Source organism: Dreissena polymorpha, chromosome 3 (genome assembly GCF_020536995.1).
Source record: "Dreissena polymorpha isolate Duluth1 chromosome 3, UMN_Dpol_1.0, whole genome shotgun sequence".
NCBI lineage: Eukaryota > Metazoa > Mollusca > Bivalvia > Myida > Dreissenidae > Dreissena > Dreissena polymorpha.
Window position 1 is genome coordinate 20345200 of NC_068357.1, and position 25200 is coordinate 20370399.

At 35.2% G+C, this 25200-nt stretch overlaps 1 protein-coding gene across 1 annotated transcript in view; it reads left to right on the plus strand.

The window, feature by feature from the left end:
• Positions 1–25200, plus strand: part of LOC127872071 (uncharacterized) — an 80711-nt gene that overhangs the window by 35703 nt on the left and 19808 nt on the right. The window contains exons 22-24 of the mRNA XM_052415403.1: positions 2625–2855; positions 3277–7511; positions 15641–15753. Of these exons, the coding sequence (XP_052271363.1) occupies positions 2625–2855; positions 3277–7511; positions 15641–15753 (4579 nt within the window). The remainder of the gene's footprint in view (positions 1–2624; positions 2856–3276; positions 7512–15640; positions 15754–25200) is intronic.

Sequence of the window (25200 nt, forward strand, 5' to 3'; positions counted from 1 at the left end):
TTTTTTTTTATTCAATATCATACATACAATGTAAACATGTATATGATCATACAACATAGTGATTGTACAAAGCAATATAGTTCAGACATGTTATACAAGATATGCTAATATATATATATTTTTTTTTGAGAGCAAAGAAAAGAACAACAGAGGAATAGTTATGAAATATGATGAATTGTATAAAGTTGAAAGAAAAGATACTCACGTGACTGGACTTGTGTGTTTTGTTGTATATTCACAATGATCTTGTCTGATTGAAAAAATAAGAATAAAAAAAATAAACAAAACTATTTTAGAGAGATAGACTAACATTAGAGTGAAATGTATATAAGTGGACAAAACATTATGAGAATTTAATCCGATTCCATTTTTGTTCAAAGATGTGTAATGTGTCATTACTGAGGGCTATTTCTTTCTCAATTTGAATTTTTAGTTTAAGACTACGGACAAAACAATTAAATTTGGTACTTGTTCTTTGTACTTCATGTTTAAGATAAAATATTTCATTAATATAACCATAAAATTTACAATATTATTACAGTCTATTGATTTCAATGAGTTAATTCCGAAACTTACATTTAAGAGAGATAGTTTTACGTTTAGTTGATGTTGTTCAAGAAAAGATATTAATTGATTCCAAATAGGCTGGATGTGTTTGCACTCCCAAAAAAGATGTTCTATAGTTTCAATGTTTTCACTGCAGAAGTCACACAGATTTGAGTTAGATAATTTACATTTAAAGAGATATTTATTTGTAGCTATAATTCTATGGATGTATTTATATTGAAAATTTCTCAGTGTGCTTTTAATAGTTGCTTTATATGGCATGGTAAATATGTGTTTCCAATTAAGTTCGTTTTCTCCAAAAAGAACTTGCCATTTATTTTTGATTTTGGAGTTTTCAGTAGGGTTTTTAATTTGTAGTGTGTAAAATATTTTATTTGTTTTGTTTTTTCTTCCAAGTATGTTTTCTACAAATGTTGTTTGAGTACATGGTGTATTATTTGTATTGGTTTCCGATTTAATATGTATGGGTATGCTTTTGATTAGTGTGTAGTACTTCAAAAAATTATTTGAAGGTATTCCCTATATGTAGCATATATTATCAAAAGAGTAGAAATCCTTAATTCTGTAGTCATATAATTGGTCGACATATTTAATGCTTCGTTCAAACCAGTCTTTATAGAAAAACGTCTTATTGTTTGAAGTTATGTCTTTATTGTTCCATAAAATTGTTTTACTGCTGGTTTGGGTCTCTAAGTTATGAGTGACATCACTCCACGCTGATAGAACATCAGACAGAAATATGTTTTCGTTTGCAATTTCATGTAAGATATTATTGCTGATGTTACATTCAAAGAGTAAGGAGTCACCATATTTTTTTAGGATTTTCTGGTAGAATAATTTCCATTTACTCGTATTGGTATTATCTAGGTATCGTTTAACCCAGCTGCATTTGATTGCATTCAAGAATGATTCAATGTTCGTTAATTGGATACCTCCATTTTCTACAGATTGAATTAACTGAGTTCTTTTTATTTTATCAGGCTTACCGTCCCATATGAAATTGAATATTGCTGATTTTATATCGTTAATAACATCACTTGGTGGATTTGGGAGAACTGTTAATACATATATTAATTTAGGAAGTGCAAACGTTTTCAATACTGTGTTTTTTCCGACTAGTGTAAGTTTACGATGATGCCATGATTTTAAGCAGTTTTTAAAATTCTGTAATTTAGGTATTATGTTTTTAAGAACTGTATCCTTTTCATCATTTGTGAATGTAACTCCTAACGTTGTGGCTTCATCGGATGTCCAATTAAATTTCATTTCTTTTTTATATTGAACATTACTTTGTTTTAATTTACCTACTCGTAGCACAGTACATTTACTTTTGTTTAGTTTAAGACCTGATGTCATTGCGTAAAGGGTTAGTGACTCTATTAGGTTATGGAAAGAATCGTAATTGTTATTTAAAAAATAAGTTGCGTCATCAGCAAATAGGGATTGTTTGATCCTACCAGATTTCCTATTCTATAATATTTGCTATTTTGTTCATAGCCTGAGACATTTCACAAGCTGCAGAATCCTAAGGTGCTGTTGGTGGCTAAGATATTAACTGTCCTATAATATTTGCTATTGTACAATATTTGCTATCCTATAATGTTTGTTATCATATAATATTTGCTATCCTTTATTATTTGCTTTTCTACAGCATTTGCTATGCTACAATATTTGCTATCCAACAATATTTGCTATCCTACAATATTTGCTGTTGTTTTCACAGCGTGAGAAAGTTCACAGATTACAAGCAATATTTGCTCTCCTACAATACTTGCTGTCCTACAATATATGCTCTCCTACAATATTTGCTCTTCTAAATATATGCTATCATACAATACTTGCTTTCCTACAACATTTCCCTTCCTGTAATATTAGTTCTCCTACAATATTTGCTCTACAATATTTGCTATCATACAATATTTGCTCTCCTAAAACATTTTTGATCCTACAATATTTGCTCTCCTACAATGTTTGCTATCCAATAATATTTGCTATTCTACAATATTTGCTACCTTACAATATTTGCTATCCTACAATATGTGTTGTTTTGTTCCCAGCGTGAGACAGTTCACAAGCTACAAGAGCGAGAGGTGCAGCTGGAGGTCTACATCCAGGAGAACGAGGAACTCATCAGTGTCGGCTCCGCCCGCTTTCACCCCCTGAGGTCAGCCACTAGCGAAATGACCCTGCTTGATCCCAAGATGACCCTTCTTGACCCCACAATGGCCCAACAAGGCTTGGGAGTTGGGGAAGGGCCTCATAAGACTGCAAGCATGTATGATATAGAGGTATGAAGGAGTTGTTAAATTGTTTATCCCTTATGAATGCTTTGTATTTGAGATTTTGTTAGGTTATATGTATGTTCATGGGGTCAAATAATTATAATATTATTTATTTGTCTTATTTAGTATAACAGAAACCAGTTTTTATTCGCCTATATCAAAATGGTATATTATGGGAAGGTCTGCACCAGACGGACATTCTGCACAGGCTAATCAGGGATGACACATTCTGCATAAACTGGATTTTTGCTAAGAAGATACTTCTTTTAAAAGCTGAAACTGTCATGTATGATTATGCTGTGTGGACTGCAAAGGCTGATCTGGGACGACACTTTACTCACATGCATTAGCCCTATTAATGCAGAGTGAGGCTCATTTGTTTCTCACTATCAATCAATCTACCTGTGTACATATGATACTGTTTCAGACTGCCGGTGATCATGCTGAGCACTCAGATCAAGGATCCAAGACCAATGAACCCAAAAAATCAACGGACTCAGGAAGGAAGAGGCCCGGTGAAGATTTGGAGTCTAATACCTCTGTCTGCAATGACAAAGACACCAAACTGTCCTCAGTAGCTAAAGATGTCACCAGAAGACTGTACACACCTCCGGAGCCAAAGTTCAAGTATGTTCCAAAGGTGAAGGAAAAGGAAACAAGCCCAGCTCCAAGCAGACGACAGTTACGGAAAAATGATGAAACCTTTAACAGCAGCTTACGATCTGCTGGTCCTGTAAAACCCAAAGCTTTGCCTGGATTGCTCAATGCCAGACAGCAAGAAGGATCTGTCAGAAAGAATAGTAATAATACTGTCAAAGATTTGGAAGCTAAGAACATGCCAGTGGATAAAAAAGAAAAACACAGAAAACACAACACAAAATCTGATAAAAACAATGGCACTTCAGAAATAGTGAGTAAACCTAAGAAAACAGGTGAGAAAGACAGACTGATGCCAAGCCGACCCTTGGGAACACTATCTCCTGATCGACTGAGCATTGTTGGACCTTCAAGGCATGGTTTGTCTCCAAGTCGGCACGCCACCAGTGCTATAAGTCTTGCAAGCGTTCCTGAATCTACTAACGAAAGTGAAGATTGCAATTCACCTCGACAAGAACATGGTGATCCAAGGTCATACATAGTTAACAAGAGAGCAAGAAAGGGAAGATCTCAAGGTGACGAGGATTTTACCCGGTGTCATTCTGCACCTGACTCAAGTGTTATGATGCTTGCCTATGAACAGTATACAGAACAACTGGAGCATCAGGCTCACAGGGATGATTCAGAAACTGATAATATTGATTTGATGGTGAATGAGGGAAGTGACAATGACTTAAACCTTTGTTTAGGCAATGATGGGAGTACAGAGATTGATTTAGAATGTGATAAACCTATTGAAATCTCTGCAGAAAATGAGTATTTTGAGGAGACTAAAGGACTTTCAGTTACTGAAAATGCTACAGCAGATTTTGGCCTTATGCATGAGCCTGAATTATCTCTTAAACACTCGAGGTCTGGAGAGGATATGAATGTAGATGGTTTAACTATTAAAAGGCCGAAACTCGACTCTTCAGCTGATGTTGATATCTGTGATAATCATTATACATCTGATATGTCTAGTTTCTCAGATGATTCTTTGAATTCCGATTTAAGTGCTGATTCATTAGAAAATGAGCACAGCAAATCCGTGAACAGTTATTTTAGTGACCAGCCTGGCCAGCCTTTGCTCACATACTCATTAACAGAACATTTCAATTCAGGTGGTATGGCAAAATTGGATATTCATCATGGCTTTAAAACAGAAGAACAAGGTAATGGAGACGTTCTTAAATGTGTTCAATTAGATGCCAATCAAGAGGAAGTGGACAGTGTTTTATATGCTGCTCTTCCAATTGAGGACAATAAAATTGATCTTGAGGAAATTGGGGAATATCAAACAATCAAAGAACCTTCAGTTGTTGAAGCAACAACAACAAACCAAGAAGTTTCACTTGTACAAATGGAAGATTTTGAAGGTGGTGCTATTTTGACAAAATGCGAAAGCAATGATTTCATCAATTCTGACTTCTTAGATAATGTTTTGGACAAGTCTGTTACAATGGACAACCAAAATTGGTTTGGAAGTACTGTCACTGAAATGGACACTAAAATTCAAGAACAAATGGATCAAGAAGTTGATGAGTTTGATGAAGAATCAGACAAGATGAATAATAATACTGTTAAAAATGGTGTTGAAACTGGCAATGTTATGTCAAATGTTGTTGCCGAATTCCTTGCTCAACAGATGCTGGAAGTAGAAGGTACAGGGGGTAATATATTTCCATTGTCCAGAGTCTTTCACAGTAACAAACAAAATGAAGCAAAAATGGATGTACAATTTCAAGAAATTGATGATGGCTTGAATGCAACTGATGTTTTGGCAAATGTTTGCCAGCAAACTACTGAAGTAGACAGAAATACTCACAAAAATGTTCACACCCCAAATATGGAGCATGATGACATGGCTGAGAAAACTGCTAGCTCACAGAGTTTGGAACATGGGGAATGTCCTCAGAAAAATGCTTGTGCTGTAAATATGGAACTAGATGGTTGCTTGGAGAATGAATTGATCAATTCTGACTGCTTCGATCACATTTTGGACAATTCTTTTACAATAGACCACCAAAAACTGGTTGGAAATACCGTTAGTAAAATGGACACTGTGGATAAAATTCCAGAACAAACAGAACTAGAGTGTGAAGAGTTTGAAGATGATATAGACAACATGAATAATAATAATGTTGGAATTGGCAAAATTATGTCAAATGTTGTTGCTGAATTCCTTGCTGAACAAATGGTGCAGGTAGAAAGTGTATGTGGTAATACATCACCATGGTCCAGAGTCGTTTACAGTAATGAAGAAGATAAAGAAAATATGGATGTACAGTATCAAGAAATTGATTATGGCATGAATGCAAATGATCCTCAGGCAAATGTTCACATGCAAACAGCTGAACTAGACAGAAATACTCCGAAAAATGTTCACTCTACAAGTATGGAACTTGATGACAAGTCTGAGAAAACTGCCAGTCCACTGAGTGTTGAACCTGAGGAAGGTTCTGAGAAAAGCGCTTGTGCTTTAAATGTGGAACTACATGATTGCTTGAAAAATGATTTGGCTAATTCTGACTTCTTTGATCATGTTTTGAACAAGTCTGTTTCAATAGACCACCAAAAACTGGTTGGAAATACTGTAAGTAAAATGGACACTGTGGATAAAATTCCAGAACAAACAGAACTAGAGTGTGAAGAGTTTGAAGATGATATAAACAACATGAATAATAATAATGTTGGAATTGGCAATATTATGTCAAATGTTGTTGCTGAATTCCTTGCTGAACAAATGGTGCAGGTAGAAAGTGTAGGTGGTAATACATCACCATGGTCCAGAGTCTTTCACAGTATTGAAGAAGATAAAGTAAATATGGATGTACAGTACCAAGAAATTGATGATGACATGAATGCAAATGATCCCCAGGCAAATGTTCACATGCAAACAGCTGAACTAGACAGAAATACTCCGAAAAATGTTCACTCTACAAGTATGGAACTTGATGACAAGTCTGAGAAAACTGCCAGTTTACTGAGTGTTGAACCTGAGGAAGGTTCTGAGAAAAGCACTTGTGCTTTAAATGTTGAACTTCATGATTGCTTGAAAAATGATTTGGATAATTCTGACTTCTTTGATCATGTTTTGAATAAGTTTGTTAAAATTGACCACCAAAAACTGGTTGGAAATACCATAAGTGAAATGGACACAGTTGCTAATATTCCAGAACACTTGGAACTAGAAGGAGAAGAGTATGAACATGATTTACACAAGATGAATAATACACATGTTAATGTTGTTGCTGAATTCCTTGCTCAACAAATGTTAGAAGTAGAAAGTGTAGTTGGTAGAATATGTCCATGGTCCACAGTCGTTCACAATAACAAAGAAGATAGAGCAAATATAGATGTACAGTACCAAGAAAGTGATGATGGGATGACTGCAAATGATCCTCAGACAAATGTTCACATGCAAGCTACTGAACTAGAAAGAAATACTCAAAACAACGTTCCCTCCCCAATTATGGAACATGATGACATGTCTGAGAAAACTTCTAGCCCACAGAGTGAGGAATTTTTGGAAAGTCCTCAGAAAAGTAGTTTTGCTTTAAATGTGGATCTAGATGGTTGCTTGAAAAATACTGAACTGGACCAAAGTCCCCAGAACAATTATTGCTCCCAAAATACTGAAGAAGAAAAAGGCTGTATGAAAAATGATTGCTCTGTTAATATGTCACCAGATGAAAAATCTCAGAAAATGGTTTGCTTTCTAAATATGGAACCAGAAGAGAATCTTCAGAAAATTATGAGCTCTCCAAATATAGAATCATCCGGAAATTTTCAAAAAAATGTGGACACCCATGATATGAAACTCAATGAAAATGCTGAGAACACTGCACCCTCATTTAGTATGGAACTATACAGAAGTCCCCTCGTAGAAACAAAGGAGGTCGGCGTTGGAACCAGCAGTGAGATGCTGGGTTGCTATGATACGGATGACAGCCTGGGCTCAGACGCTTCCTTCGCTGATCCGCAGAAAGAGTTGCAGATACTGCAGGAGGCATTGGAAAAGTTGCCGTAAGTATGGCTTGGTTTACTATTCACTGCTTTGGGAAAACAATTTATGCCTGTATGTAAAATGTCGTCCCAGATTAGCCTGCTCAGATAAGTGTGGACTGCTCAGATAAGTGTGGACTGCTCAGATAAGTGTGGACTGCTCAGATAAGTGTGGACTGCTCAGATAAGTGTGGACTGCTCAGATAAGTGTGGACTGCTCAGGCTAATCTTGGGCAAAAACTTTACGTTCATGAATAAAAAGGGTTTTCCTAGAGCGTAACTCAAGTTGTTTAACTGCTTCTGGAAGTAAAATACAGACTATGAGTGTTTTCTTTATAATCTGTTGAAATATTTGTTTGCATAATATGAATTCCCCATTTGCAATCCTTTTAATAGTATATAAATGGGTCTGAGAAGTGATCATTTTGGTCATCTTGTATCATATTTAAGTGTGCCACCTCAACATTAATTTCAACGCAAAAATGTGTTTTAAAGACTTTTTATTTCTTACTCACACTCTTTATTTACAGTACAGTTGGCAAAACTTATCAGTCCCTTTACATGTCATCAGGACTAATAGGAACTGACAATCGCGATTGACGAAAAAAGAAAAGTTTTAAAATACCGTATTTTTTTACAATTATTAGTTTATAATGATTAAAATATCACGACTGGTACATTACATTACTTGAAAAAAGTTCATATTTTCAGTATTTTCGGTAATAAAATTTTGCAATGTGAAATCAAAAGTACATGGCGAAAATAGGTGACATAACAATATACACACTATAAATAACGCAAGTAGATTGATCATTTTATATATACAATATGTTTACAATCAACTAGGCATGCACAATTTGCATTCCTGGGTTAACCACATGACGATGATGATCAATCTACTTGCGTTATTTATAGTTAACTGGTAGTTACCTGGTAGACATACCCAGTAAAATTTATTACCGAATATTCTGAAAATATGAAAACTTAAGAACTTTTTTCAAGTTATGTTATATACCAGTCGTGATATTTTAATCAATATAAACTAATAATTGTAACAAAATACGGTATTTTAGAACTTTTCTTTTTTCGTCAATCGCCATTGACAGTCCCTTTAAAATCTGGATTTGAATTGTTTCAAGTGATTCAGACCATTCATCAGTATGTGTATCACTGTGATTTACTTGCACGAGATTTAATGACTTGAAATCAGTGGATTTAGATTTCATTTGTCTGGGTGTTTCTTTTCACAAAACTACAACACAAAATGCATTTACCTTGTGCTTAAATAAACTTCACCAATTCATAATCTTTGGATAAACAAATCATTTATAAAATACATAGAAAAATAAACGATGAACCTGTTAATAAATTTATGTAAAACCAGTAAAAAAAATTAACATAATTTAAAGCAGTAACATAACAAGGATTTCCAAGTTGAAAATAACAGAAATACTATCATAGTTATAAAAAAAATGTACTTATTATTGCACATTCTTTGATTTTTTTTTTAAACGCACTTTTCTTAAAAATGATACAATTGATAACAAATTTATGATTCCTTTAGCCTTCTAGCAGTTCCCATATGTAGTAGGTGTGGGGGCACATCATTCAATCAAAGCCGTGGAGGTTTAATATTATTTATTGACGCTCACCAATATAGCCATGACGGAAAAGACCAGGTTGGAATAAAACAACGACTATGGACTTGCGTCCGCTAGACGATCTTGGCAAATGCAAGCGTGGTCAGTAATTTCATAATGAAATCAGCAGGTACATTTGAATGACCAATAAAAATCTTGCATCGGATCAATTCTAAATAACGATTGGACATGACCACAATTGCACGAGCTTTCATGGGTGAACGAACACTGACAAGAGGACGAAATTCCCACAAAGAAGTAAATGGATGTTATGTAAAAAGGGAGATAAGAAATTAACCTTACTACATTTAGGCTAATCAAGAATGACAATTTAGGATAAGACTTGATTTTGGTTTATAATTGATCTTAAAACAAAAAATGCCACAATAGCAGAAAGTGTTGTCCATGAATGGGCTGTGCAAACAGCACAGGCTAATCTGTGATGACAATTTACACACATACATTAAGCCCAATTTTTCCAGAACAAGGCTCCATTATGGTTTTATGTACATAAATCATTAATGTTGAATAGTGTCCATGATTGCCAGGCCTTAACAGCTAGACCAGGAAAATTGAGTTGGTTAAATTGAACTTCATGGTATGACTAAAATAGTGCCGCAAAAGCGAAAAAATCAAGAGAAATAAACAAACAAAGAAACACATGATTAACGAGAAATATAATTTAAAAAATCAAGCGAAATAAACAAACAAAGAAACACAAGATTAACGAGAAATATGTTCATGCATGTAAATGTAACTGATTGATGTTGTATAGATATAAGGTCGTAACAGAATTTGTGTGAACCGCTGCTGATCGCAAGCTGGACAACACATCCACTACACCACCGCTGCCGTTAAAATGAACCTCATGCTGGGAAAACTGGGCTTAATTTTTTTTGTTGTTGTTTATACCACATTTATATAGCGCCCTTTTCATACTCGATGTGCGTTCAAAGGCGCTTTACATTTTGTCTCGATCACTGGGTCATAAGTCGTCCGTTAACAGTATGCAGCCACGGCACATTGGCTTATTTCCCGCACAGGCACCCATTTATACACCTGGGTGAAGAGGAGCAGATGTGGGATAAATTTCTTGCTCAAGGAATTCCAGTGGTCAGGGCAGTATTAAAACCCGTGACCTCTCGATCCCTAAGCCAGCATCCTACCATTAGACCACTGTTCCCACATTAGACCACTGCTCCCACATTAGACCACTGCTCCCACATTAGACCACTGCTCCCACATTAGACCACTGCTCCCCCATTAGACCACTGCTCCCACATTAGACCACTGCTACCACATTAGACCACTGCTCCCACATTAGACCACTGCTACCACATTAGACCACTGCTACCACATTAGACCACTGCTCCCACATTAGACCACTGCTCCCACATTAGACCACTGCTCCCACATTAGACCACTGCTCCCACATTAGACCACTGCTCCCACATTAGACCACTGCTCCCACATTAGACCACTGCTCCCACATTAGACCACTGCTCCCACATTAGACCACTGCTCCCACATTAGACCACTGCTCCCACATTAGACCACTGCTCCCACATTAGACCACTGCTCCCACATTAGACCACTGCTCCCACATTAGACCACTGCTCCACATTAGACCACTGCTCCCACATTAGACCACTGCTACCACATTAGACCACTGCTCCCACATTAGACCACTGCTACCACATTAGACCACTGCTACCACATTAGACCACTGCTACCACATTAGACCACTGCTACCACATTAGACCACTGCTCCCACATTAGACCACTGCTACCACATTAGACCACTGCTCCCACATTAGACCACTGCTCCCACATTAGACCACTGCTACCACATTAGACCACTGCTCCCACATTAGACCACTGCTCCACATTAGACCACTGCTCCCACATTAGACCACTGCTCCAACATTAGACCACTGCTCCCACATTAGACCACTGCTCCCACATTAGACCACTGCTACCACATGAGACCACTGCTCCCACATTAGACCACTGCTACCACATTAGACCACTGCTACCACATTAGACCACTGCTCCCACATTAGACCACTGCTACCACATTAGACCACTGCTCCCACATTAGACCACTGCTCCCACATTAGACCACTGCTACCACATTAGACCACTGCTCCCACATTAGACCACTGCTACCACATTAGACCACTGCTCCCACATTAGACCACTGCTCCCACATTAGACCACTGCTCCCACATTAGACCACTGCTCCCACATTAGACCACTGCTCCCACATTAGACCACTGCTACCACATTAGACCACTGCTCCCACATTAGACCACTGCTACCACATTAGACCACTGCTACCACATGAGACCACTGCTACCACATTAGACCACTGCTCCCACATTAGACCACTGCTCCCACATTAGACCACTGCTCCCACATTAGACCACTGCTCCCACATTAGACCACTGCTACCACATTAGACCACTGCTCCCACATTAGACCACTGCTACCACATTAGACCACTGCTCCCACATTAGACCACTGCTCCCACATTAGACCACTGCTCCCACATTAGACCACTGCTCCTACATTAGACCACTGCTCCTACATTAGACCACTGCTCCTACATTAGACCACTGCTCCCACATTAGACCACTGCTCCCACATTAGACCACTGCTCCTACATTAGACCACTGCTACCACTTAATGCACCTGTATAGTCCACACAGGCTAATCATGAACGACACTTTCGGCTTTTTTGGAATTGTTTCAAGAAAGTCTCTTCTTACCTAATATCCAGTTAAGGCAAAGTTTCCTCCCTGATTAGCCTGTGCTGATTGCACTGGCTGGGACAACGCTTAAAGCACATGCATTAAGCCCAGTTTTCCCACAGCGAGGTTCATGTATTCTTCTTAAAAAAAAATAACGGATTTACATGTTATATAACGAATGTTCAAGGTTACAGGTAATAACAGCCAAACATAGTCTTCTGATTGGTATCTTTAAAAATAACTTAAACATTGTTAATCCTGTCTTTTATTTTGCATATTAACAATAACTTCAAAAATTTTAATGCTATCTTTATTTTGCATATTTATAGAATCAATTAGTGACTGAAATATACATTATTCTGTCCACAAAAATTAAGCAGACTGAGTCTAAATATAAGTTCAAGCTTTTAAGAATTTGCCCCATGAGTGCACAATAGGTTTGTGTATCTATTGATAACAGGTCGATCATTAACATTCTTTATCATTTTACACTTTATTGGTTTTAGCCTTCTGATCTCAGATCTATGTTTCTGCAGTTATTTTCAACAGATTTTAATCCTGGTATATTGAGGGTACAATGTAATTGGTCCACCTTGCTGTATGCGTACTGTCTCTAATGACAAGCAATAACAAAAACTGAAGTAGATTTCAAATATAGCTTCTGCTTTTAAGATATTCACTGTAGAATTTTAGACGAAAATGTTCTGACAGATTTTATTTGATGCTCATGTACTTCAATATGTATTTACATTCTGTTTTACCTCCCGAGGATAATTACGGATAATTGTCATTTGGAGATTGTTTCTTTACATAAGCAGGTAAGCAGTACAATGCTCTTATTATAAACAAAATCCCCATAAAGTTTTTAATGCATTGTAACACTGTGTTATTGGTTTCCGTTAATCCCTCTGGCATTTTGTCTTGAAAGTTATTAATTAAATCTCCTACAAATCAGTCACCCTTTATTGAACCTATTATTGCACGCTGGGATACTTCAGCTTAGCTGATTAAATTTAAATCTCACAAGATAATATTGCTCACTCTAATCAAACTCAAATGTTAATTAGAAGAGATGGTATATACAACACGCAAATTTGCATTTAAATGGGTGTTCAATTATTTCTTACTTCAATGAAATACTGATTTGTCACAATAATCGATGAAGAACCAGTGGTGAATCTATAATTACAACATCTTGAGAGGAATAATACCTTTCGAAAGAGCTGGATATTAAGTAGTGGATATTAAATACTAAAAGCATTAATCTTTTGTTTGCAAGTGAATGTGAGCACATAGTTTTCGTATTTACAGAAGATAACAGACCTTAAGTGTTCCATTAAAGTTCGGAATTTAGATGTAAAATGTATTAACGCAAAAAGCAGCATTTACAATCTTTATTTTAGTTTTCTTTAATTGCAAGCCGAGTATATTTTGGATAATATAAGCATTTGTTGGATTTTAGTCATTCATCATGCAGGTAACTACAATTATCATTGCCTCAAGTGGCAATTTTACACTAAATTGTCTTTGCTCTGGGAAAATGGGGCTTAATGCATGTGTGTAAAGTGTTGACTGTGCTGACTGCACAGGCTTATTAGTGACAACACTTACAGCTTTTATATAATTTTTTATTTAAAGGAAGTCTCTTCAAAAGAAAAATCTAGTCTAGGCTGAAAGCGTCATCCAAATTATAGGTTATTTTAGTCGGTGAACTATTCCCATATTGTTTCAAGTAATCAAATTTGACCTTGCTATTGAAATCTTACGAATTACAAACGTGATCTTTTTTTTTAAAGCTTGATAATTGTGTATTGAAATGTAAACAGGATTTCTTAGCTAAATTTAAGAACATATGCCGGATGTTTCATTAAAAGTGCTCATACATTTTGAGACACAGACAAATATTTGTTGGAGTGTCCTTACATATATATAAAATAGTGTATCATTGAAAAGTATAAAATAATTATATCAATCTATCATGCTACAGCTATATATGGACCTTGCTCTGATATTATAGACAGGCAACTTGACAATTTTTCTTATATTACAATTATTGGCTGTTTAGGCTGATGTTGGTTGGATTTTTGTTGTTATGCCTCTGGTATCCATCTATATTTTAACCCATTTATGCCTAGCGTCTAGAAAAAAGGCATTGGCAAACAGCGCAGACCCAGATGAGACGCCGCATGATGTGGCGTCTCATCAGGGTCTGCACTGTTTGCTGAAAGGAATTTCTGTAAGAAATATTCTAAATATAGAAATAAATATACTAGACATCCCTAATTTTGGAAATAAATTGATCCAATTTAGAAGGATGGGAGAGTCCACTAGGCATAAATGGGTTAAGATGGCATTCTTTCAACTCTGAATTTTATTGTAAATAAAGTAGCCACGCGATTTTTTTATTATTTTTTTTTCATAATGTTTTTCCAATTGTATGATAATATTTCAATATTGTATCCTTATTTAAAACTCTGAATAAGGTTTAATTGCTTTGAATCAAAGTTCGAAATAATGTTTCAAAATAACTATTGAAATGTTTCCAAATTCAATGTGTGCCACAAAAGAATGACAATTAAACCAAGTGGTACTAATAGTTCATAACAAATTACTGGGTAATTATATTATTTGTTTTCAAAGTAAACACATGTTCCATGGTGTTGTAGATAGAAGTTGGCTGCTGTGGCCAGCTATTGAGCAGCATATTGATTACTATTAATGAACTTCTATGATTTCTATGCAATGCCATTGATGTATTTGATGAGTGGAATTGGACTCTTTAGTAAACAGTGTGCACATGTTGTATGGTATATGTTATTGACAATTTCTTTCCATTCTTCTGGTTGCAGTGGTAAGACTTTTTCCATTTTTCTGTTAACCATTTACCTCTTATAGATACGTATTTTGACGCATTTGTAGTCCCTTAGAAAGTTTAATTAAATCAGAGACTTTTCTTACTAGATTCACGTTTTAAAGGCGTCCTTTCCAACCCTTAGATACTGATAAGCAGCAAACAGCATAAAACTTGAACAGACTGCGAGTTACTCGCAGGCTGTTCTGGTTTTATGCTGTTTGCACATAGCCATTTGCACATTGCTTTTAAGTGGGAAAGGGTTAAAGGATTGCTTGTTTAACTTCTGAGATGATTGCATTTCCTCCAGCCTGCTGTGCTGTTATCCCAATTTATTAGATTAAATGTAATTTAGATCTGCCAATAAAGAACCAAAAAATATGGATCAGTATGTATTTCTGATCAGACCGGAAAGGTTTGGTTGATCAATGAGTTTCATGATATGTGTTTCAGACCAGCTAACTACGAAAAAACATGTACAACTTTTTGTACGTCAGACATTTGCATGAGTAACAATAATTATGGAACTTGCTGTGTTTCAAATCTGGCAGCAAATGGTTTTCATGAAACACTTGTGAGTCTTGATGTTTTTTTGAATAGCTAACAAAGGCTTTACATGATTTACTTGTGAGACTTACTGTATTTAAATCCAACAAAATAAGTTTTGCGCTTTTGACTGTGAGACTTGATGTATTTGAGACCAGCTAACAGGGTTTGCATGATTATATCAGGTGGTCTTATGTTTATCCTAGGTGACGAATATCTCATACTTTTTGCATCTCTGACCAGCCAACAAAGGCAAATAAATATTAACATGTGAGACTTGCTCATTTTTTAGCCCTGCAAGTGGTCCCTAGCTGTCCTGTAGACCTAATTATAAATATGTGAGTCTTGTTGTATTTTTAGCCCTGCCACTGGTCCCCAGCTCTCCTCGGCCCGCCGAGCAGCACGTCAGCGCGTGATGATTCGTCAGCTTCAGCAGGGAGCCGACTCTGACGCCGGAGACAAAGCTTCAGAAGGTACTTACTTTAACACAGTGGTTTCTTCCACCATTTTTAGCTCACCTGAGCACAACATGCTAATGGTGAGCTTTTGTGATCGCCTTTTGTCCGTCGTGCATCGTCCATAGTCAACATTTTGCCTTGTGAACACTCTAGAGGCCACATTTATTGTCCGATCTTCATGAAACTTGGTCAGAACATTTGTCCCATTGATACCTAGACTGAGTTCGAAACTGGGTCATGCTGGGTCAAAAACTAGGTCACTAGGTCAAAAAAAAGAAAAACCTTGTGAACACTGTAGAAGTCACATTTGATGCCAATCTTAATGTAACTTTGTCAAAATGTTTGTCTAAATGATATGTTGGTTGAGTTCAAAAATGGTTCCGGTCCGTTAAAAAACATGGCCGCCAGGGGGCAGGGCAGTATTCCTAATGAACACTCTAGAAGTCACAATGTTTGCCCAGTCATCATGAAACTTGGTGGAAACATTGGTTTCATTGATATCTCGGACAAGTTCGAAAATGGTCCAGATCGGTGAAAAAACATGGCCACCAGGGGGCGGGGCAGTTTTCTCTATATGTATATAGTGAAAACATGTGAACACTCTAGAAGTTACATTTTTGGTCCAATCTTCATGAAATATGGTCAGAACATGTCTTTTCTGGATATGATGGTTGAGTTCGAAAATGGTTTCGTTTGCTTGAAAAACATGGCTGCCAAGGGGCAGGGCATTTTTCCCTATATGGCTATATATGACTATAGTAAAATCTTGTTAACACTCTAGAGGCCACATTAATAGTCTGATCTTCATGAAACTTGGTCAGAAGATTCATCCCAATAATATCTTGGACGAGTTTGAAAATGATGCTGGTTGGTTGAAAAACATGGCTGCTAGGGGGCGGGGCATTTTTCCTTATATGGCTATAGTAAAATCTTGTTAACACTCTAGAGTCCACATTTGTTTTCCGACTTTCATGAAACTTGCTCAGAAGATTTTTTCCAATGATATCTTGGATGAGTGTGAAAATGGTAACCTTTGCTTGAAAAACATGGCTGTCAAGGGGCGGGGCATTTTTCCTTATATGGCTATATATGGCTATAGTAAAATCTTGTTAACACTCTAGAGGCCACATTTATTGTCCAATCTTCATGAAACTTGGGGTCAGAAGATTCTTCCCAATAATATCTTAGAAGAGTTCAAAAATGATGAACTTTGCTTGAAAAACATGGCTGCCAAGGGGCGGGGCATTTTTCCTTATATGGCTATATATGGCTATAGTAAAACCTTGTTAACACTCTAGAGGCCACATTTATTGTCCAATCTTCATGAAATTTGGTCAGAAGATTTGTCTCAATGATATCTTGGATGAGTTCGAAAATAATTATGTTTGCTTGAAAAACATGGCTTCCAAGGGGCGGTCTTCATGAAACTTTGTCCCAATAATATCTTGTTATCTAAGGTGAGCGACTTTGGGCCTTTCAGGCCCTCTTGTTGCAATGAGGTGGGGGCCCCTTTGATTGGTTAAAAGATGACAAAAATGAGAATTGGTGTTGTTTTTGTGTTTGCTTATACATACTTTTAATTTAGATGAAATTTTTTCAATATGAAACTAACTAAAGTTCAAATTATAGAACTGAATAGTAAGATAAACTTAATGTTGTGATTTCTAAAAAAATTACTTAATATTGTGATTAATGTAACAAAAATTATTTACAAAAAAAGATTCCCCAAAAAATGCCACAAGCTAAAATAACTCAAACTTGTATGGATAAGAGCTGTGTGAGAAACTGGATACTTATTTTTTGTAAGAGTTAACAAGCCTTTACCTTCAGGATCAATTATCATTTTGCTTATTTCTTCATACAGGAAATAACTATGTTATAATGTTGACCCAAAACTGACAGGCCTATTGACACAAACGCCTATTGACACAAACTTCGTTAATGTGATTTCTGTCATACAATATGGCATAAATCTGTACAGTGTTTCTCTGCATTGCTATTAATTGACCAGTCGCCAAATTATCGATCGCTCCGCCCACATAGTCACGTGGTCTAGTGATTAGAAAACTCTGACAAGCAGATCGCAATTATAGCGGATTACGTGAGGGAAATTCTATATTTGTAATGATGCATTATGCTCTTTTCTATAAAATAAATTATTAAAGCCGCACAATAAACTAAACTGCTTTGTAAAACGTTAATACAATCATAAAAACTTTAGAGAGAAATGGCGTAATCAAAATAAATGAGTTAACGGCAGACTGACTATCAGAAACCTTTCTTACACATATTATATAGGGAGGTGATGAAAAATCCGTTGTAAAAATGAGAATTTATTTCATATTGATTTTGAACTTGTATTCAACCGTCTGACAGTGAACCCGGTGGCTATTCATATATAATTTTGAAAATATTTTTATTAAATTCAAATGACATATCCATATCATGATGGGTTTTTTGTTTACTAAAAATGTTTAGATCTTTGTTTTATTGTGTTATTTTTAAAAAGACACCGATTTTTTTATTTAGGTATAAATTAAATTTTGATTGTAACCATAATTTAATACAGGCCTGATTTCGTGGTTTCATTAACAGATAGTCAAATATGCATTTTATTACATTTATGTTTAATGCAAACCTGTTACATTTCACTATCAAAAAATGAAATGTTGATATTACGGTGCTGTTCACGAACATTCGAATTGAATACATTTAGCATATTATGCATTTGCTTATTTATAACAAGATGGCCATTATATGTTAATTGCAATTTTCACATTTCTCCCCGTATCAATATATGTTGTATTAGAAATGTTGTTGTTGTAATATAAGCCGTACATTTTACACTTGAAGTCGCTTTAAGCTGGCTAAGCCGCGTTGAAATCACCTTTTTGTTGTTTTTACTTTAGTTAAAACAATATTTAAGTTAACAATTTATAATGATTTCCCTTGTTTATGACCCACAGAAAATAAATATATAATTGGAAATCATTTAAGTAATTAAATAGTTTTCTTTTCTTGTGTACAGTACCTAACAATGCCTTAATGTTCCTTCATTCTGAGATCCACGCAACATACTGTTATTTATTAATCATCGACAATTACGCTGAGATTATTAAGCATGTGTGGCAATTATTATGTTGCCCAAACTGCTTAATAATATTGTGCATCAAACGGTATAACACGTTTTATAGAACACACACCTGGTGTGGTTAAACTATTTATTGTGTTTGTTTTCTCATTACTCGTTCATATGTTCAAGAAATAAAGATAAAATAATAACCTTTTATAAAGTATGTATAGCACCTACAATTTTGAATAATGATCAAACAGTAATGATCATGCATTTGATATAAAATCTGTGTAAACTCTTAAAAATTACGTCCATTCCATATGTACAACAGGCTTTGTTTGTCGGACAAAATGGCGGCCAGATAAGCGTTGCTGAGGGGTGTGTGAAAAATCGATATCTGATTGGCTGATCGACAAAATGTGGGCGGAGTTGGCGACTGGTCAATTAGGCAATAACTTGAAAATGCAGCATGTCCTAGACTACAAGGAATTTAAGCATTGATTTTTGTTGGTGAGGTTTCAAAGTTAATTACATCCAGTAATTGTCTGTATAGTCCTCTGTACCTTTGAAGTACTTGACAATTGCTTTTTTAAATGCTCCCTGAAAGGATGTCAAACTTCATTAAAATATCATGTGCAATTATTGAATAACATTTTGTTTGTCATCCTACATTATGGTCAAAGAGATCAATTGTTGTTGGAAACATTTCTTGCAGTGCTGGAGCTAATTTTGTAATGAATAGAAAGTGAGTCAGATATACAACAATAAAATGTAACATATATCATGGCAAAACTGCTGTATGGTTGCTCTTTTTATTTATGCCATCCTTCAAAGGAGTTAGCATACAGCAGTCTGTCTCTATGTCCTTATGTTTGTGCTTCTTCATACATCAAGGCCCCAAAGAGGTCAAAAGTCAATTTTTAAATTGCCATAAATTAGCCTACACATTCTTGTCTCAGTCATAACTTTGCCAAGTTTTGTATGGATGTTAAAATAACTTGGCATGCATCCAGACAGCATGTCACATGTAACACTCTTCTCCCTTCTCAAAAGGTCAAGGTCTCCCTTCAAAACTCAAATTTTGCTGTTTAGAATCTTGTTCGGACTGTAACTTTGTCATTCAGCTTGCTATTTTGAGATAACTTACCATTAAAGACAACCATGAAGAGACAACATTTCATGGAAAACCTGTCTCAATCTCAGAGATCAAAGCCACACTTAGAGGTCAATGTTCGAATTTGGCTAAAATAACTGCTTGTAAGGGCTGTGACTTTGTTATGCCTCATGCAATTTTAAGATACCTTAGGACAAATGACACGATGGAAACATTTATTGTTAAGTCTGTGTCTGAAATTATTCGGTTTTATTCAATGCATGGCTCACTCTCATTCAACTGATATTTGTGTACTGGTGAACATTTGCATGTTTATACCAATAACCAATTAACCATCTATTGATTTGCATGTTGTAATGTATTGCAGTACAATGGAATTAAACAATTGATAGTTGTTAGATTTGAAGAATTAATTTTAATAAATAATAAATAAGATCTTACATTTTTTGTTAGCATTGGTACTTTTCATGTCTGATATTGCAAGAAGTAAGCAATTTTTTGGTTCTATTTTCATCTATGGAAATTTGTTACAATTTCATTAATTTTTAAAAGACTTTTAAAGGACCATAAAGTGTTAACAGCAAGGCTGTTAACAAGGGATTAAATTAAAATTCACAATGAGGTACAAATAAGGGTATAATTTTACTGCCACTGAATTTACGGCTTTGTGCTTTAAAAAAAAATCATAAGTTGTTCACATTTTACCATGTCATCAAAGCACCTGTTGTAAGCATATGCCTTAAAACTAATTGATGATGAATATGATAATTACTAAACTTATCTTTAGATATGAAACACATAAATACCATGTTCAGCCTCTATATGTCTTGTTTCAATAAAAAAACTGAAAGTTAAATGTCTGGATTGTAAAAAAAATCCGATCTTAAGCCACTCTGCCTGAAGGTTTTTCCAACAGAAACAATCAGAAGGACCTTTCTTACTTTGTAGACCGTAAGTATCCCATTTTAAATAGTCACCATTACAAATACATGAGGTTTCTAATACAAATCAAGTTTAAAATCAATCAGTTTTGATATTTTGTAAATGAGCTGCCCTCTTGGAAAATAGGACTTAATGCATGTGTGTAAATTGTCTCATATAAGTCTCTGCAGTCTTCACAGGCTAATCAGGGACGACACTATCCACTTATATGGTGTGGTGTGTTTTGTTTAAAGTCTTGTCCCTGATTAGCCTATGTGAAATGCACAGGCTAATCTTGGAAGACACACATGCATGAAATCCTGTTTTCCCAGAGCCAGTCTCAAATACTGTCCATGGAAAAATTGGCTAGTTATTGTTACAAACATGATTATCTATGCATTATATTATTTATGCATTATATTATCTATGCATTATATTATCTATGCATTATATTATCTATGCATTATATTATCTATGCATTATATTATCTATGCATTATATTATCTATGCATTATATTATCTATGCATTATATTATCTATGCATTATATTATCTATGCATTATATTATCTATGCATTATATAGTATTAAGCATCAATACATCTAACTATATATTTTCCACACAAGCACCTCTTACAAAAGTTAAGGCTTTGACTGATCTTAAAATGGTCATCCAATCAGTTGAGTAATTTGTACATCATACTTCACAATCAGCAAAACATTAGTCGCCAATTTCAGCAGGCCTGTGGAATTTTAAAACTTCTGAACATTGTCCACTCTCTTTGATACAATTTCAGTACAAAATAGTCAACAATTCTTTATTTGAAATCTGTTGAGCTGATAGTAGGATTGAAGAATGTTTGCTATGTCTGTGGTAAATCTGAAGATGAAAATCGATTAGTGGGATATTAATGACAGTAGTTTGCTTTGGGTGTGATCCAAGTCCGATCACAATAGCTTTAAAAATGACAAATTTGAAATTTGCATTAGGTTGAGTGAGCATGTTTTTTATGAAAGAATTATTAAGAGAACTTAGTGTTGATCCTGGGTGTCATTTAATACATGGAACTCAACCCTCTATTAGAATTTCGTAAATGCAAATAAATCGAATATTTGATTACTCAATACATTACGCTATTAATGGTCAATGAATTATGCTAAATGTCAGCAAATTCGCAAATATACTTAAATCAAAATATAATGGCAGATTCTAGTGAGAGTAGATAACTGGTTTTGACAATTCACATAATTTATATTATTTATGGATTGGTATCACATTTTCATAAATGCATACTTTAAACACATGCTTTTGTGATACCACTAAATTGTATAAGCAGTAGTATATTTGTACCCATACAATTTGTTCATGGGTACATTAACACTTTTCAGTTTAAATAAATATTCTATAAACATTAAATAAAGATTTTGAATATATTGAATATTGATTGTAAGTTTGGAATGAAGATCTTGTACTGTCGTGGACCAGGTTGTCAAAATTGTTTGTTTTCAAACAATTTGGTGAGTGGCTTGTAGGTATTGTATCAATTTTTCTCTATAAGATTTATCAGTGTGTAACCTCAAATGTTTGGCCAGGTTTATGTATTTGCTCACTAATTCAGCTTTAAGACCACCATGGAATAATTGTTTGCTGATAATGAATCAATAATTAAAGGGGCTGTCATTATGGTTTAAAAAAAATAGTGGTCATGCACAACAATATTGAAACACTTTCAATCCCATATTAATACGAAGTTGAGTGTATCAAAATGACATGCACGGATTTGTGCAATATCAAGAAGTTACTCTTATTGCAATTTTGTTAATTGCAGAGAATTGCATTCAACATGCACACTGATTGCTTACAACAGTTTACATTTATTTCAAAGTGTGAAACAAACAATAATGAAAAACACTAGCATCTTATTGAAAATAGTTTGGTCTATTCAATCTTAGCTATTTTAGTTTAAGTAAAAGTACACATAGATTTATATAAAATATAGTGAGTGTCCCTTTAAACTGGAATCTATCTTGGCTGTTTGCTGTTTTCATATTAAATTAATTAACAAAATGTGACCAGCATGCTGTGAACTAGAATATTAGCTGTTGTGTGTTTGTGGATAATAACAGACATATACGTTCAGGTTAGATTTACCATTACATGCTACAAATCTTGATAAAATCTTAAGTGTTCTAAATACTTCAATATTCTACAAGGTCACACAGTGTTCAATTGTATATCGGTCATCTTATTTAAATAGTGACACAGAAGGGATTTGTATTTATTGGCACTTAAAATACAGCACTTATTGTACGAAGTAAAAACCTATGTAAATATACACTATGGTCTTAGTGTGATACTGTTGACAGTTGTATCATTAAACTCTAACCTGGTCACGTTTTCTATCATTCATTTTAAATTAAAAACTAACCATGGATGTTAAATGATTTGTGTAATTTTTATGTCCCCCAGTCTATACTGGGAGACATATTGTTTTTGCCCTGTCTGTTGGTTGGTTTGTTTGTTGGTTTGTTTGCGTCAAACTTTCAAATTGGCCATACCTTTTGCAATATTAAAGATAGCAACTTAATATTTGGCATGCATGTGTATCTCATGGAGCTGCACATTTTGAGTGGTGAAAGGTGAAGGTCAAGGTCATCCTTCAAGGTAAAAGGTCAACTATAGGGGGGGGGGGGGGGACATAGTGTTTCACAAACACATCTTGTTTTTCTGTAGATTTCAATGCTAAGCTTTAATTTGAGGTTTTTTATTTTCAGACTCCTGCACAACACCAAACTGTAGCTCTTATATATAAGTTTCAAAAATCATACATACATTGTATATGGATGAGTTTACTGGACAGGATATGTAACTAGCAACAGTATATTTAAGTCCTGCTCTGGGAAAACAGGGCTAATTGCATGTATGTAAAGTGTTGTCCCAGATTAGTTTGTGCAGTCCTTACAGGCCAATCAGGGAAGACCCTTTCTGCTTTTGTGGAATTTTGTGTTTAAGGAAGTTTTCTTCTTAACAAAATTCCAGCTTAGGCGTTTAATATTATCCCTGATTAACCTGTGCTGACTACGTAGGCTTATCAAGGACAACATGTTATGCATATTCATTAAGTCCCGTTTTCTCAGAGCAAGGCTTATATGATCGTAATACCAACTTAGGCTGACCATGAGGCATGCAGTTGGACATGACCTTCTTTATGTTGCATGCAGTTGGACATGACCTTCTTTATGTTAGGCTGTGGTTTTTATCTTTCTGTCTACAAACCCACCTGTGGAAAAAATGTGGTTGCAGAAAGAAGAAGAGTAAATCATCTTTTTTTCGGCGTTAGCTGTATACACCAGCTTTTCACCTTAGCCTGACCTTTGTTAGCGTCCAATAGAATTCAAATAAAACTTCCCGCGGCCAAGTACAGATGAATACACTTCATTGACTGCATTGGCTGATTTGAGAATACGACCAGAACATTGGAAACATGTCTGCGTCTTTGCAACACTGTTTTACTGCGTGTTCAGCAATTCAACAATTTTATATCTAATGAAAAGGCTTAATAGATAGAACAGTTTTACACTCAATCTCGACATCAATACAGTTTGTGCGTCCACCTTTTATTTTCAGAAGATTTTCAGCGCGAGAACTTTTGCACTTAAAGGCTATGTTCTCATATTTAGTACTAACTTCCATATTCCTGTCAACATGTTAACATGTTAAAGTATAGAGAGCAGTGGAAGCGAAGACTCACTTTAATGCATTGCATTTCAACTGGCGAGGTATATCGGGTCAATTTGCGGCCACTGTGTGTGAATGTCAGAGTTTACATACAGGTCATCGCTGCGTCTCTACCCTATGTGCTGGTCGGAGTTCGCGGCCAGGAAAATAATCATTACATAATAAAGACGCTATAGCGTGAACTAGGTAAACTGGAATTTTCTTTAGACCAGACAGATGTTAAATGAAGATATCCAGCGATATCATATGGTATGTCAATAATAGATTCTTAATTTGTTTTACAACAATACCATGATAAATATTATTTTTAATTAATTTAACAAGAATTATACCATCATATTGACTAAGGAATTAAGCATGAGCGCAATGATTCTCGATACTGTTAATAATCAAATCAAATAGCAACGCCAGACAAACCACTAAAACAGGTTTGTTTGAAGAACGCGCATATAAATATTTAAAATATGTACGGATACTTCGCGTGTGGCCGATTGACTCATATGTTTTAATTTCACTTCCATTCTTCTTTTGGTTTTTTGTTTTGTATCTATACGTTTATGACCAGCAATATGTTATAATGTAAAATAAGCCGCGAAAACTCCGCGTATCATCCCGTA